This window comes from Parasteatoda tepidariorum, chromosome 1 (genome assembly GCF_043381705.1).
Source record: "Parasteatoda tepidariorum isolate YZ-2023 chromosome 1, CAS_Ptep_4.0, whole genome shotgun sequence".
In the NCBI taxonomy this organism is placed as follows: Eukaryota; Metazoa; Arthropoda; class Arachnida; order Araneae; family Theridiidae; genus Parasteatoda; species Parasteatoda tepidariorum.
Genome location: NC_092204.1, coordinates 99430473 through 99446488, shown reverse-complemented (window position 1 = coordinate 99446488; position 16016 = coordinate 99430473). Strand labels below are relative to the sequence as shown.

The following is a 16016-nucleotide window of genomic DNA, read 5'->3' as shown; positions in this document are numbered from 1 at the left end:
TCTGTTTTTACATGTTATTTTTACTTTTTATGATCTATTTTTATGTAGTTATTTTATAAAAAAATTTTTTTGAGTGCTCCTCACACTATTGTATTAATATATTTTGCTTTGGCTTTATTGATACAATATCAGAAAGCACTCTGTTTTGCGGATATAATCGTGTGGGCTGAAGAAAAGATTATATCTTTTTTTTCCGGCTTTTTTCCCGGTTTCTTAACTAACATTTCATTTTTTTTTTTAAATAAAATGTTGTTTGTTATTTTTTTACTTATTATTTCCCACCCCCCTTTTTTTCATATGTCTATAATTTTTCTTTGTTTTATTCTTCATTTTGAACTTATCTAATGAGTGCTGTTTACTTGCAGCTTAAGCGCAATAAATGATACTTATTGTTTTTCTTAACTTTCTTAGTGTTTTCTTGTATTTATTTAGTTATTATATATATATATATATACATATATATATATATATATAGTACTCAAAAACAGGCAACCATTTTCAGCACTTGACGAACGTAAATGATACCAAACAAAAGTGATTTGGAATCCAAAATGTTCAGTTGCCAAGAGGTAAAATGGAGAAAAAAAAATGTGAGATATAAAACTAAAGGAGCCACTGTAGCCGAGATAGAAAAGATTGAAAAACCGCAGTGGCCAAGAGAGAAAATTAGGATAAAATGCATTTCCATGGGCTATGGATAGGTATTGAGGAGCTAAAATCGTTAACAAGGGAATCAGCATTCATATGAATAAGACAAGATTTCATGGCATCAAGATGAGCTGATGTGACAGGTGGATGGAAATAAATTTGGCATTGTCAAAATTTAATTTATGTCCAAGATTCCACCAGTGTGCAGCAATTGATGATTTCGTGTATTTTTGATAACAAGCATAGATAAATTTAAATTTTAGACTCAAAATAGGAATTGGAATTCGAAGTTTAGAAAATAAATTTAAAATTAATATATGTTTTATACATATTACAAAATTTCTTCCTCATATAAATTACATAAACAGTCAACCCAGCTTAAAGGAATACCATCGATTTCAACAAAAGCTATGTTATTAAGTGGGTTATTCGATTAAAAGGGGAGTGCAATATTCAATTTTAAATTCTAAACTTTTGCAAAAATTTACTTTTTAATGGTATTTAATGCATAGTATAGCGTTTTGATTAAATAAACTCAGTATTATAATCAATAATCAATCATAATTAAAACTGTCTGCGTTAAAATCATAAAATATAAATGCCATTTAAAGTTACATGAAACTAAATCAATATTAATGAAAAGTATAACATAGGTACAAGAATATTATTTGATCCCTTTCGAAAAAATTTATAATTGAAGACTGTGTTTATAATCCGTCTAATTCCTCAATTTATCAAAATTAAATTTTCCCTTTCAGTTTATACTAAGACTTTCAAGACTTGCATATTCCTTTCAAATACATTCCGAATTTATTATTTTGTTTTTACTTATTTATTTTTTTTAATCTTCGATACTTGAGAAATTCCAAATTAATGCGCTATTTTACTTTGGAATTTTTTTAAATTTGCTGCTTCCAAGGTTTATTATTTTTTTGCTTCGATTAATTCAAATCATTCCTTTTTGAGCTCAATTTGCAACCAACTCAGATTTATTCTCTAGATTAAGCAATGATTATTTTACTTAAGAGAAAGACACACTAGTGTGTTAGGTTTTGGAAACTTTTTCTTATCAAAGCTAAAAATGCAGCAGGCGGGCAACACAGGTCTTGACCACAAAACAAATCTCTCTGTACGTCTTTTGCCTTTTAAATGATGTGTAAAGTAATTTAAAGAAGGGTAAAAAAACACTTCAACGTATAACTGGCAGCGAGATCTGATTAATTTTTCAACTTTACCACCTGTTTAGACCAAATAAGGAATAGGAAGTTCCTATTGAAGGGACCATTCATTTACGTAACAGAAAAACGGAAATTTAATTTTAGCTGGTAAATCATTTCCTAAAAATAGACAATTTTGTTTTATTTCAGTACCTCCTCTATATGCAATTAAGCGGGGACAAAAAACAATCAATATTCGCTTAAACGGGGAAATTAGTTTTATATAAAATGATTTGGTTCAATTAATTTTTATTCGTATAAGCGGGCTATTCGATTATCCGATGTGCGATTAAGTGGGGACGACTGTATATATATATTTTAAATTTTTATTTTATTATGGTGTTTAAAAAAGCAAAATATGTGCTATTCNAAATATACATATATACATATCGAAAAAGAGAAAGAAATTGAAAAAATACTCATTGTAAATTACTGCAGAAGCGTATTCTTTTTGTCAACACAAATGTTAATTAAGTAGTAGCGTTTGAAGTTGAATTTTTGAAAGTTGCATATTGTTCCTAAAAATCACTGCTTACAAACATGTCGAAACGCTGGTTTAGTTTAAAATATCTAATAATAAATTTAATTTAATAATAAATTTAAAATATCTAAATTTTATAACTTTCAAGAATAGAATCTCTTTTGAATATCCTTGGCACAGGACCCTAGACGATTGCCTTTCACTAAGAAATGAAATACAGTCTTTCCCACTTAATTGCATATCAGATAATCGAATAATATACGAATGGAACCAAATCATTTTATATGAAACTAATACTAAACTTCCCCGTTTAAGCGAATGCTGATAGTTTTTTGCTTACGCCTAATTGCATAAAGAGGAGGTACTAAAATAAAAATAAAAAATTGTCTATTTTTTAAGAAATGTTTCAGCAGCTAAAAATGGAATTTCCGTTATTCAGTTAAGTAAATGGGTGGTCCCTTCAGTAGGAGCTTCCTATTCCTTTGTTGGTCTAAACAGGTGGTAAAGTTGAGAAATTAATCAGATCTCACTGCCAGTTATACATTGAAGTGTTTTTTACCCTTCTTTAAATTACTTCAAACATCATTTAGAAGGTAAAAAACGTACAGAGATATTTGATTTGTGGTCAAGACCTGTGGTGCCCGCCTGGAGCATTATTATCCTTGATAAGAAAAAGTTTCCAAAACCTAACACACTAATGTGTTTTTCTCTTAAGTAAAATAATCATTGCTTAATCTAGTGAATAAATCTGAGTTGGTTGCAAATTGAGCTCAAAAAGGAATGATTTGAATTAATCGAAGCAGAAAAACAATAGATCTTAGAAGCAGAAAATTTAAAAAAGTTCCAAACTAAAATAGCGCATTAATTTGGAATTTCTCTAGTTTCGAAGATTAAAAAAATATAAATAAGTAAGAATAAAATAATAAATTCTGAATGTATTTGAAAGGAATACGCAAGTCTTGAAACTCTTAATATAAACTGAAAGGGAAAATCTAATTTTGATAAATTGAGGAATTAGACGGATTATAGATTTCTATTCACAAGAAATTTCTATTCACGGATTATACATTTCTATTCACAGTCTTCAATTATAGATTTTTTCGAAAGGGATCAATAAATATTGTAGTACCTATGTTATACTTTTCAATAATATTGATCTAGCTTTATGTAACCTTAAATGACATTTATATTTTATGATTCTAAAGCAGACAGTTTTAATTATAATTGATTATTGTTCATGAAACTGAGTTAATTTAATCAAAACGCTGTACTATGCATTAAATGCCATTAAAAAGTAAATTTTTGCAAAAATTTAGAATTTAAGATTGAATATTGCACTCCCCTTTTTATCGAATAACCCGCTTAATAGCATAGCTTTGGCTGGAACCGATGGTATTCCTTTAAGCGGGGTTGACTGTATAATCAAAACTACCAGAGAATGATAAATTTTACCATGTTCCTGGCTCTATGATAGCAGCAAAAAGATCGGTAATTTTTATCGAAGCGCTTTGGTAATGATTTTGGTAAAATTAAAATATGGTTTTATATTATATGATGAAACATGATAAATGTGGTAAAATATGGTAATTTATTTATGATATTTTAGAGCCTGGAAAATCATTTATCCTGCTAAATTTACTTTTCAGTTATGTATTTGTAAAATCTTCTTTATTAAATGTGTGGTAATAAGAACAATAATTTTAAGATCCGAGCATTATCATTTGAATGAATGGTGTAAATATTGTGCCATAAATAAAATTTATTAACTACAATGATTTACAATTTAAAAAATAGTTAAATAAATGATATTATTATATTAATTAGGAAACATTTTAGTGAAATGATTTAATAGATTTCTCAATTTTAAAAAATTTCCTACATACATACAAAATTCATACAATCATCAATACATACTAGAATAAATTAGGCCATGGCTGTGGAAAATATTAGATTGTAAAAGAAGAAAGTCTACATTTATTTTGGCAAAATTATCTTTAAAAAAAATAGCATATTTACACAACCTGTTGAAATTCGAGGAAAAGTAACCAGATATCTTTCGCTAGAAAATATCCGGGAAAATTTTCAACCATGAAAATTCTGATAAACTAGCTCTTTATTAAGTTTAATCATGTTTGAGGTGGTCATCATTCATTTATGAAGGAGACATCGCATTGGGTGGAGTGGAGTTGGTCAATGCTTTGTCAGAAATATTATCCATCAAGAGATAAAAGCAGTGGTCTCAAGACTCAACAGACATTCGGAAGAATAACAAGTCCACTTACCCTTTTCGGAATGGTTCATCGGATCATCGAAAGGTTGTCCATCAGGATATAAAAGAATGTCACAGGATTCAGTAGATATTAAACTGAATTAAAGATTGTACCCCTTTTAGATGGATAATTATTTATCACGCTGACGGAGGCTGCGAGTACATGTTGAAGAATACAATTACCAGACACTTGACATGAAGCGGCATCTTTGGCGACCGGTGAAGCTCATCTCAAAGCACTCTGAAATTGGAATGCTAAGAGAGGGGAAAAAAATGGTTTAAAAATTTAGTTCTTACTGATTCTCGGCCGATGTGGCGAATGTTTTCATCGCGGGAATGTCTCGGTATTTTTTCTGAGGATTATTTTTGTGAGCAATTTCATTTTACCTGGCCTATTTTTGCCCATTTTAAATTTACAAACATTATCTTATTCTTTGAAAAGTCAATTAGAGATGCAAAATACAATTAAAACGGAAACCATGACGAAATCACCCGTGCCGACAATCAGGTGCAAGGTGGCTGTGTCAGACAAGAAATTTCAACGTTGTGCGCCTTAAAGAGGAGAACTGTAAAAATTTTAAATGGTAACTTGGCGACCCGACTTCACAAATACCGCGTATTTTGGTTTTATTTACCAGAGAGTAATTTTACCAGGATTTTTTTCTCCGTGTGAAAATGGTGTTATTTCCATCTGTGCAGGAGAAATTGGGATTCCGCACCACAGAGGCACGATCGACGAAAGTAGAATCTTATCAGCCACCCAGCTATTAGAATTAGGTATTGAACAGCGGTCCAAGCCATAGTAAGTTGAGACTTTGCCAACTATTTCTGCTCCGTGGCCTGAAAATAAAATACACAATGAAAAATCTATAATGTTCTGGGGGAAAATATATATTCTTATTAACTTATATATTCTTATTATTCTTATATATATTCTTATTTGTATAACGGCATTGTCGTTATTCAGAGTTTATGTAGGTATAACCACCAAATTTTGCTGTTTCCGGAAATAATTTTCAAAAGTGAATGCGAAATAACGATTAAATTACAATTGTAGGTACATACATACTTCTTTATTTATTTTGACAGCACTTATACTCTCCAACGTAAGATTTTTATGCATTAATACATTTGTTTAATTTATTAACGTATATTTTTGAAATCATTTCAAATTGAATTTTTAGAGCTAATAATGATTAAAATGACAGAAGCACTTAGTAAATGATTTTGTTAAAATAAAATAGGGTACAATAACATGGTATAATACTAATACACATCATTCGCTTAAAAATATATAAATAGGAAATAAGAATCGACACGTTTCAAATAACATGTAATTTTCTAATGATATTATTTTTTTTTCTATTCATTTAATCTTCAATGTTTGTTTTTTTTCATCCATTTATAATTATTATTATTATTTTACAAACTTACAAGTATACGCTTCTTGGTTGCTCGAGTTTGTCGTTTCTTAAATTAAAAAAATTTAATTATTACTTTTTTTTTAATGGCGGGCACTTGGAACTATTGTCCATTGGCCACAGAAAGTGCCAGAACTGCTAACTCTCTTTTCGTTACCCAGTGGGCACCTGTGGCTAAGCCACGGCGGTGGAGCAGCGTCACCCACGTCACACTACCACAACCCGTTTATAGGGCGGGTCACATTCATACAATTACACACAAAGGAGAAAGGACATAGAACACGGATAGAGAGAAAGAAACATTCATGCCCAGAGCGGGATTCGAACACGCAGCCACAGGCTCCGCAGTCAGGCACGCTATCCGCTCGGCCATCCGGCCGGCAAAAAGTTTAATTAAAAAAAATAGAAAAAAATATCTACTGTTTTCCAAAAGTTTTAGTTATTACTCAATATTCTGCCAATCTGAATAAAGTGAATTTTCTCTAATCAAAAACAGGTTTTGATGTTCGCTCAAGAACAAAAATGTTACATTTTTAACTTCTGTTAATGACTAAAAATTTTTATTATTTTTTTTAAAAAAGTAAATGTTTCCAAAATATTTTATTATTTTTTAAAACTACTGAAGAGAAATTCCCTGATTTGCTTGCTCACGCTAAAGATGGAACTAATTCATATATTTGTCACAAAAAAAAGAAATTCAGATATTTATCCACACCCAAAATAATTTGTAATTTTATGTGAATGCAAGCGAAACATTAAAATTTTTTTTTGTAAAAAAACTAATGAAACTTTTTTCCCTCCCGTGAAATAACTCTTAACTTTATTTGAATAATAATAAAGTGCGTAATAATATTTTCAAAATGCAATAAGGGAATTTTTTGAATCGCAAAACTATTAAGAGAAGGCATGCAAGTATAAATTCGCGGCATTTTTTTATACATTTTCTTTAAATTTTCCTTAGATTTAGTATGCATATTTTTTCTTCTGAAAAGAACTTTAATCACTAGCTTGAATTTACTGATAAGAATAAAAATAAAACAGGTGATTTAATTAAGCACAATTGCCTCAGATAATCTTGTATAATTTTTAATTTGAATTTCAAGCTGAATCAAACAAAAATAAACCAAGGTCTTATGTAAAATTAACGGTTTATAAGTTTATTCGGTTATAACGGATTTATTCGCTAAAAGCACCAAAAAAAACGTATGATAGCATTGCAAAAAATGTTAAAACATTACATTAACACGTTGGGCATGGCCTGACATCTTTGAATTCTCCAATTCATAACTTTTATATGACAGCGTGACTCAATTATGTGACACACTACAATGTTAAACTTATAGATACAGTTCAGTCACATTAATATGACCTTCTGTCATAAGCCAAAATAACCATGTTTCGCAAAGTTGATAGACGCTGCTGGGATTAAAGGTGTTCTGGGATGTTGAGTTACACCAACTCCAGACCAGCTGCGCCAGGTTACGAAGGCTGATAATCCGTGGTGCAAAAATATTTCCCAGTCCATAATACTCCTTCCTCCAGTTTCAACCCTTCAAAAAAATTTTACATGGTATTTGTTTTCAGATCTTTCAAGCCATATGCTCCAACGATTCACGATTATCTGTCTGATGGAACATCGGTGAAAAAGTTACCTGTAGTCCCTCAGTGGATATTCAGTTGCAGTAATGGCGTGCAAATTTCAACCTTTGTCTCAAATTTGAGAGATAAAGGTACAAAAAGATGGCAACACAGCAATTACAAAGGAGACCAATATACACGGATTCGGTCCCTGGGACCCGACAAGATCGATGCATGAGTCTTTTAACCGCACGCGCAAGGTGCCAAACACCACACCTTTTCATCATGCTGGTCAACATGAAATCCGCACCCGGCTTGCACCGAATACAGTGCTGACGTAAAATATCCTCAGTGATAGACGGATCATGGGCTAGAGTCCCCTTGTCATTGGGCTAACCATGAAAGGTATTCGTGGTTTTCCTCTCCATGTAATGCAAATGCGGGTTAGTTCAATCAAAAAGTCCTCCATTTTCTTCCAATCCTTTATCCAGGAGCTCTCCTGTCTTCTTGATTTGGTTCAAAATTGCAATGCTAAGTAGTTGAACATTTGTCATCGTAAACCCAAAATTTGATCAGCTGTTCAACGACGGTTATAAAATAAAATATTTTTAAGTAGCATAATTTTGTATTAAATATAGGTATTTGGTAACTTTGAGCTTTTAATAACTTTGATAACCATTGTAGTTATCAGACATACTTGGTATATCATGCTTATTAAACTGGGCCAAGCAATAAAAGATATCTCTACAAATTATTTCCTTTTCTTAAAAGTTTCAAGTTTAATAAATTATTTCAATTTCTTTACTCTGAAAGTATATTTTCATTGAATTTATTTATCTATTTAATTATAGCACAATATTTTACATGACTCTAATAATAAAATATTGGTTCATTAATTGAATATTTGAAATTTTGAACTGCTTCTTGCAAAAACAACTGAAAGCCTTATGCATGGATTTTAAAAAAAAATATGGAGGTAGAAGTTGCTTAAGAGTAAAGTGAGTTTGTGTTAAGAAATATTTCAAAAAAAACATGTGTGGATCAAAAGTATTCAAGAAAATAAAATATGCTCACAATAAAGTTCAAGAAAGTAAAAAGTTCTTATTCAGTCTTGCTATTGTCAAGCAGAGTGAATAATTTTAATTGGTACCGCCATCTTTCGATACGAAAACACTCGTTTTTAGTTATTAAAAATAATACGTAAAATAATATTCTTTTTTAAGGAAAAAATCATTTTAATTAATACCGTTACAAGAATCAAATGATATATTTTTATTTTATAAACTCTATTTCTTAGAATAATTCTTTTTTTTTCTTTCTCTTCTTAAGCGCCAATTCATTTTTTTAAATAAATGAAATGGTGATTAGAGTTCATTGAAAAAGTTGATTGTGAAACAGTTTTCTTATTACATTATAATCAATTTAATGATTTAGATTTTATAAAAGGACTATATAAAAATACTAACAAATAATATGTTCAAGCAAGATTAGCCTAATATTGTTTTAAAATAGAAAATATCCTAGAAAAATTAATTACCTCTATCTTGGTTATTATTGATATAACTTTACATTTTATTTTACTTCATTATTTTGAAATTGTGTATTGATTTAAAGATTGATAAACTAATTCAGATTTCACTTATGCTTAGAGTCCTGTGGTGGAAAGTTAAAACTTAGCTTCGTCGAAATTGGATTTATTCCCACGATTCCAACAATGTGTTGCACATTGTTGAAATATTATGTATAAATTCAATTTCGACAACGCCAAAATTATTTCCACTACGGATGGCTCACCTTGAGGCCCTGGAATCTTGTTTTATTCATATGAATGCTGATTCTTTTGTTAACGACATTAGTTTCGCACTATCTCACCATTACGCGTGGAAATGCATTTTAACCAGATTCGCCCCTCTCTGTTACTGTGGTTTTTCTAGTTTTGCATCTTATTTTTATTTTTTCCTTATTCTTTTTGGAAACTTAACGTTTTATTTTTCAAATCATTTTTGTTTTTTTCTTATTCTTCTCTTGAGAATGGGTGCCTGTTTTTAAGCTTTCGAAACATTTCGATCGCTTTTCCCATCTTTTTTTTTTTATTCTTGACGATAAGTTTTTAATCGAGTAATGTATTACCGATTCAGTTTCTTGGGATTATTTATTTATTTATTAAAATATGGAAAAATACTTAATTTTATCATCATACCTCAGCATGGCACAAAATCAGTTATTGGGTCAAATTTACTTTCCAGTTATTAATTATTTTTAGTTTTATCCAGTTATTACCATTTATTAGGTTGAATCTACTAAATTTATTGTAATAAAGACTATAACTTGAAAACCAGAATTTTCATTAAACCATTACCACATGAATGGGAAAATTTTCAAATCAATAGTATAAATACTATATTTCTGTTTTTAAAAACCAATTAATTTATTTTTACTGGAAATGGCAATATTAAACAGTGAGATTCGGAGCTATAAAAATAAATAAATAAAACTTGTAACAAGCGATTCGACTTTTCTCCTGCGAAAGAAAAATGAACAAAAACTTAGATTGGCCGAAGAGTGCATAAATTGTGAGATGTTCTTTCTTGATTTCATGTATTTACACTAAATCGAATGAGAATAGAACCAAGTTGCCTGATTTAATAGTTTAGCAGGTTTCGTGAGTACTAAGTACACTTTTTGACCTATACCAATTTATGCAACTGTTCTCTACATAAATGAAGTATTGCTTCCAATGCTTATTGCTTTCATGCGTAAAATATAAAATTTTTGACATACTATCAAAAGATTGTAATCTAAACTATTAGATGTATTAAATCAATTCAGATTTTTTTTCAATTTTGTTTTAAAAAATTAATGCATGAGTAGTACGCGTATCATAACAATGTCTTAAATTCTATGTCATATAATTGTCACGTAATATTTTTGTCCTATAATTGTCATAAAATGCAATTTAAGTTATATTTCTGTTGAGTTTACATTAACTGAAACTACTATCAATACATCACCTTCAGGAAATGCTATTTTTTTAAAGCAAAATATTATTTTTCAAATGCAAGGAGATTGATTTTGATGGCATAAATGTCATAATTACAGTTTAATACTGTAAAATTGAAAACATTCATTATTGAAACATTAAAATGTAATTAAAAATTACATGACTTCCTTCAGGACAAATTTATTATGATATACAATATGCAAATTGAATTTCAATTAGAGAAAAAGAATATTTTATTAAGAAAACTCTTTTTATCTTCCCTATTATTTTTGCTATTGGCTTTAATTGTGTTTTGTATTTTAAATTACACAAGAATGACACAATAAGAATAACCCTAGAGTAACACAAGAATCAATAAAAATAATCAATACAATATACCATTTAGTTTTAAATGTAACATTTAGACATAATAAATTAACATTCTTATTTTTTTAATTGAAAGCATGAAACAGTAGCATATCTCTTTCTCTTCTTCATTAGATAGAAATGACAGGGATCTACAAAATAGCTTAAATAGAAGAAAAAAAATCACTATGAAGATTAAACGTTACCAAAACGTTAATATTATAATAACAGAGATTAAATACTATTAATTTAAAATCGGATAAAAATGCAGGTATCTCTCCAAGCAAAAAACAAATCAGACAGATATTTTAATTACAGTTTTAGGAATATTCTACACACTACACAAATATGAAAGGTATAATTAGTTTTATAATTTTTATGATTGGATTGAAATTCATTTGTTTTATAAAACATAAATTGTATTTCTACGACAATTTTTACTCTATTGAAAATAAAACTACATTAAAAAGTTCACAAGGTAAACTTACATGCTTATTCCCATTCTAGAAAAGTAAAATATCCATATGTTAAATGCATGCCAACTTTCAATATAGTAATAGACAAAATATTAAAATCATAATACACCAAAACAAAGAGGGATTGAATATAGAAACAGATTATAAAATAAAAAAAGAGAAGGATTATGGAATATAGGGAAGCTGGGGTTGTGGAATTTGTACTTTCAAAAATTACTTTTTATATATTATATTTCTACCTCGTTTTGAACTTGTAAATAATTGCCGTAAAATGGGGAACTTTGTAACAGGCAAGGTAAATATCTGTTTTAGAACCGCACGGTCTTAGAGTTTTTAAATTTCTGAGCTCTTCAAAAATTACATGAATTTTTAGGGGAGAATTAAATAATTACTACACAAATAAAGAAATTTTCCAAATAATCGAACGCATTTGACAATCAACAGAAATAGAAGTTAAAAAGAAATATTAAAATTTTATAATAAAGAAATGAAATCTCTATTTTATATTTTATTTATTAGAACAAACGCAACAAAGTTTAACGAGTTTTTGGTGACTATATTAATGTGAAGTTTCTCTTCTGAAGAAATCATTATCTATATAAAAATAAAATTATTTCTATCAAAAGTAATCAAAGTTTCAATTTTACAAATTATAAATGTTTTTAATTTTACTGGTTTCGAATGAATAAATAAAAGAAAAAAATAACTAGAAAATAATTTGCTGTACTTAACCACCACTAAAATGATGTGCAGATTGCTGGTGTAGTACAACAACTGCATTGAGTTTGCCATCTTGTCGTAGGAAAGAATTTTTAATACTCGAATTTAAAATTAAATTTTATTTTTACACTTCAACCCTGTTTTACTTTATCAAGGAAATATTTTGTACAATAATTTTCTCCATCATAATTTCATCGTCATAAAATGCAAACGATTTGATTAATTTAAGTATGAGCAGCTCTTAATTATAGAAAAAAATTTCAGATCAGAGAAGCAGTTGCTGATATTTCGGGCAACTTCCATTCCTATATTATATTACACGAGCATTTTCGAAAAATCTTTTATGGAAGTTTGCACTTACGGACACGATTACGCTTACGATTGACGGACAGGTTTCAATGCCGATAATTTTCATTGTGTGATTACCCTATAAAAACTATATCAAATAGTTTTCATGTGATCAATTGTTCAAATAGTTCCTTGAGCTAGATCAAGGCGACATAGGAACTTCTGGATCTAGCATTGAAACAACGTAGAATTCTTAAAGTTTTTTTGATGGAACTAACCCACATTTTGGCTACGAAAGGAGCAAAACCTCGAGATTATTCCAATAAAAACGAAATATTTACCAATGATTCGTTACTTTAGCACTGTGGTCGGTGTGATCAGGGAACATAATTCGTACCAACCAGCCAACGTTGGGAACTGAATTCATTCACCTTTTTGAGAGGAGAGTGCTTTAATTTTTGAGCCCACCGTGGCTTCGTAGAAATCGTTGGGGGTTTGTGAGCGCTAACGAGTAATAAATGGAGACCACTAATAGTTTATTTAAAAACTAAAATGAACAAATCATTTGCCTTGGATTTTTTTTTTCATGATCACTCCGAAGTTAAGCGAAAAATTTCAATGAATGAAATATTTTAAGCAGAATTTTATACAAATGAATCAAATACTATGGGACGATAATAACATGTTTGTTTTGATGAGAACTGAGTTTAAAACCAACTTTTAATTTTCTTTTTTTTCTTTCTTTCAGAACTAAAATCCCAATCTTCAAGATTTTTTCTTCAACAATTGCCTTTTTTAATAATGATGATGATGAAGTTAATATTTTTAAGGAATAATTTCTAAATTGTATTATTAATTACTTATTTAATTTTAAAATTGTTTCTGATTGACAGGTACAAACTTGTCTGTTATGGAAATCAACGCTTATCACACTGCTACCACCATGATTTAATTCCAAAATTTTAGAGCTACATGAAGAAAAAACGTTCTGGTGTAATTATCGTTCTGTATGAATAATAATTTTAATTTGTTTATGCTTAAAACGGATCATTGAAGATGCCGTTATTTTTGTAACACAACAAATTTAATAAAGTTAATATATATATATATATATATATATATAGATAGATAGAAGATAGATAGATAGATAGAAAAAAAAACCTAGATAGCATTGTTTTAAACGTAATAGGTAGAATTAAATAGCTTTATATTTTATACATAAAACCTAAATAGCTTCTGAAATATTTGTCACTCGATTCAGCGTAAAATAAAAGAATATCGGAATAATATTCTAGAATATTCTAGATCATTTGAATTAATCCTTTTCTTACCCATTATATTTTTTAGAAATGGAGTTTAAAATACTTCAACGTCTTGAAATCGTTTTCATGTAAAGTGCTAACAATGATAGTCATTTTTATTCTATGCAGCTCGACTAATACGCAAGTATTGTTCAGAACTTTTGTATTGTAACATTTTGTATTGTAGACATTAAAGTGCACAAAATTATATTTGGTGCTTAAAATTGATATTTTGAACCCCCTTTATATACAGCTAAATCTTCAAATTATTATATCGACTTTAGCCAATTGGTAAGGTATGTGCCCAACTACAGTACCGAATATGCACGAACAAAAAATGCATCCTGATACAAAGACAGGGAAAAAATATTGTGTTGAAGTGCCAATTTTTTTGGTATCACTTTCAAGCTGCTAGTAAATAGACTGGCTAATTATCTTCGTTAATGAGAAAATTTTTGTATTTTAATTAACGTAAAAATTATTTAAAATATCTCAACAAAATTCTAGAGAAAAAAATTGAAGGATATAGAAATGCATGGTTAGTTGTGCTTAATGTGTAAAAAGAAGTTTAGTTCGCAAAGTTGGAAAAATTAATAAAAAAGGTTCTCAAACTGTTGATTGCTGCTGTTTGAGAACAAAATTATCAGAACACAGTGCAATTATTTCGGTTGGATTGTCTGGCACGCACGAGAAAACATTATAGTTTTTTAGTCAGTAGTGATGAGCTTTGTTAGTAGGTTTCTCAGTGAAAAAGCCTGTTTCCATAGCAGAACACAGCAGATCGTGCATTTATACATATTTTATTTTACGTTTAATTGGTCTTTTTCAAATCATTTGTCATTTTTTGAGATATCTAATTTAAAAATTAAGTAAGAGAAAACGTCTTAACTTACCCAATCCTAATGTATCTTTCGGTCTCAAATCTCTTGGCATCTTCTATAAAGGAATGAAAACATAATTTACAAACAGAACTGGTTAATAATGAAATCTTTTTTTCTTTTTCTTAAAAATGCGCTCTTGCTTACTTCATTTATTTATAGTTATCTATAAAATAAAGAGTTTGTGCATGTATCTGCTTGTCTATCTTGTAATTCTAAAGCCGTTTGTTCCATCTTCCTAAAATTACGACTGTAAATGAAAATAAAAATGTTGCCCAGGATCCTAACTATCGCTCAAAATTTTCAATTGAACCGTTTGGGTCTTTAAAAAAATGGAATTTCCTTGCTGGTTCTGAATTAACCATTATTATAAATTATACTGTGGACGTTTAATCTTTTTCAAAACGATAATAACATTGATGTTTTTTGGTGTATATATATATATATATACCGTAAACCGGGGCGAGTCTACCCATTTTTNTATATATATACTCATTCATTCATTTATCATATCTAAAACTTAATATCCCATCATTTTTAAGAATTCTTTGACTAACTACAAGCATTATAAACAAGTGTTTTCTTTATGTTTATGTGCATAGTTTAAGTTTAATACCAATTCATTATTCATGAAATAAACTTGAATTATCTATTACTCTTACAAAATGTTTTGCTAAGTTACATATTAGCATTAACCAAATTAAAAACATCAGATATCGGAAGAAGTTTTAATTGATATAGAATAATATTCTGCTGAAAATTAAAATATATTCTGTAAAATTTTACAAAAATTAGCCACGTAGTTTTAATACAAAGAGCTTAGATAAAATTATTGCAAAAAGTATTCTTTTAAAAGCACATTTATATGTACAGATTTATGAAAAATTTATTGAAAACACTTACCTGGGGTTTTAGTTTTCGCTGATTTGAGTCACTTTTTGCAGGCATTTTTATTTTTTTTAATTGTATATTACTTTACGTTAATTTGGAAAGTTTGACTTTCTCACTAAGAACCTGAAAATATACAATAAGGGTAATCATTATAATGCTTATCATCTCCTTCTATTACAGCGGAAGTTGTAGTGCTAATATGTCACAATTATCAACATTTTTTCAGATATTTTCACTTGTTAATAAATAATAATATTTCATCTATCAGCGTAAATACATAGCTTCCAACCTCAGCGTAAAATTTAAAGAAAATGCTTTTGTTAGTGGCTGTAATTGTAATGCATTAATATTTAAGTATTTTAGATTGAAGGGAGTTTTGTCCATCACCACATATAAGTAATTCAAATGTCAAATAGATCAATAATTAGTGCACAGATATTAATGACATAAAAAAAAATACTTAAAACTGCCCATAAAAATGCCCATACCTCTAAAACATATG

General features: G+C 28.9%; 1 protein-coding gene across 2 annotated transcripts in view; it reads right to left on the bottom strand.

Annotated features, from left to right (window-relative positions):
- The window catches only part of LOC107436441 (uncharacterized), a 24092-nt gene extending 8449 nt beyond the window's left edge, over positions 1–15643 (bottom strand). For both annotated transcript variants that reach the window (XM_016048172.3, XM_043053121.2), the window contains exons 1-3: positions 15527–15643; positions 14639–14681; positions 5267–5455 (exon numbers count right to left, since the gene is read on the bottom strand). In XM_016048172.3, coding sequence (XP_015903658.1) covers positions 5267–5455; positions 14639–14681; positions 15527–15571 — 277 coding nt within the window. In that variant the 5' untranslated portion in view covers positions 15572–15643. The remainder of the gene's footprint in view (positions 1–5266; positions 5456–14638; positions 14682–15526) is intronic.
- Between the last annotated feature and the right edge of the window lie 373 nt (positions 15644–16016).